The sequence below is a fragment of the Trichosurus vulpecula genome, chromosome 4 (assembly GCF_011100635.1).
Source record: "Trichosurus vulpecula isolate mTriVul1 chromosome 4, mTriVul1.pri, whole genome shotgun sequence".
Classification (NCBI taxonomy): Eukaryota; Metazoa; Chordata; class Mammalia; order Diprotodontia; family Phalangeridae; genus Trichosurus; species Trichosurus vulpecula.
The window spans coordinates 11,381,880-11,383,052 of NC_050576.1; the positions used below are offsets into that span (position 1 = coordinate 11,381,880).

The following is a 1,173-nucleotide window of genomic DNA, read 5'->3' on the forward strand; positions in this document are numbered from 1 at the left end:
TCTGCAAGGGGCAGACGAAAGGACAAGTTTGAGTGAGAAACTGCCTGTGTCTGTCTCTCTCCTCTTCCCTCCCCGTCTCCCAGATTCCCCCAATGGCCAGGTAAACACAGAAGCTGAGTGGGCAAAGCTGCCCCCCTCCCAGTCGTGCCCCACCCCCGAGTTGAGATTGCAGCCAGCATCCTCTCACTCCCGGGCTTGCCTGTTCAGATCACAGCAGCAGGGGTAGCAGCAGCGGCAGCAGCAGCAGCGGCTCTTCTCGCTCACTCCAGCTCGAATCCAGCTTCAGAGATGCCTGAGCGGAGCAACGACTACCGTGTGGTGGTGTTTGGGGCAGCCGGAGTCGGAAAGAGTTCGCTCGTTCTCAGGTTTGTCCGGGGCACTTTCCGGGAAACCTACGTGCCGACCATCGAAGACACCTACCGCCAAGTCATCTGCTGCGAAAAGAGCGTCTGCACCCTCCAGATCACCGACACAACAGGTAGTCACCAATTTCCAGCCATGCAAAGGCTGTCCATTTCCAAGGGTCACGCCTTCATCCTGGTGTACTCCGTCACCAGCAAGCAGTCCCTGGAAGACCTGCTGCCCATCTACGAGCAAATCCGCCAGATCAAAGGCGATGTGCAGAAGGTCCCCATCATGCTGGTGGGCAACAAAACCGACGAGGACCAGAGGGAACTGCAGGCCAGCGAAGGCGAAGCTCTGGCCAACAAGTGGAACTGCTCGTTCATGGAGACCTCTGCCAAGAACAACTCCAACGTGCAGGAGCTCTTCGAGGAGCTGCTGAACCTGGAGAAGAGGAGACCTGTGTGCCTACAGGTGGATGGCAAGAAAGCCAAGCCGCCCACCAGAGCCGCCCGGCTGAGAGGCAAGTGCTGTCTTATGTAAGCCCCGAGGGTCGCCGCCGAGCAGGACCCTTTGCTTTCTTTGCATGGTGTCTGTCTTAGGGACATGGACTACTCCTCCCTGTCGGAAAGTGTCACCCACAGCATTATTGATTTTTTTAATGAGGAATCTCAGCTCGTGGCTCATGCTATAAAAAATTGGATACGAACAAATGTCCTTTGGGGGGGGGGGGAAGAAAAACCAAAATGTGACCAAGACGTTAAACATTGACTTGAGGGGGAGGGATTAAAGACTCTATTGACCAAAAAAGAAAAAAGAAAAACACCAAGG

At 55.1% G+C, this 1,173-nt stretch overlaps 1 protein-coding gene across 1 annotated transcript; it reads left to right on the plus strand.

The window, feature by feature from the left end:
• The first annotated feature begins 288 nt into the window (after positions 1–288).
• Positions 289–885, plus strand: DIRAS3 (DIRAS family GTPase 3). Its single transcript, XM_036757802.1, has one exon. It carries the CDS (start codon positions 289–291, stop codon positions 883–885), a length of 597 nt encoding a protein of 198 aa, XP_036613697.1.
• The last annotated feature ends 288 nt before the right edge of the window (positions 886–1,173 follow it).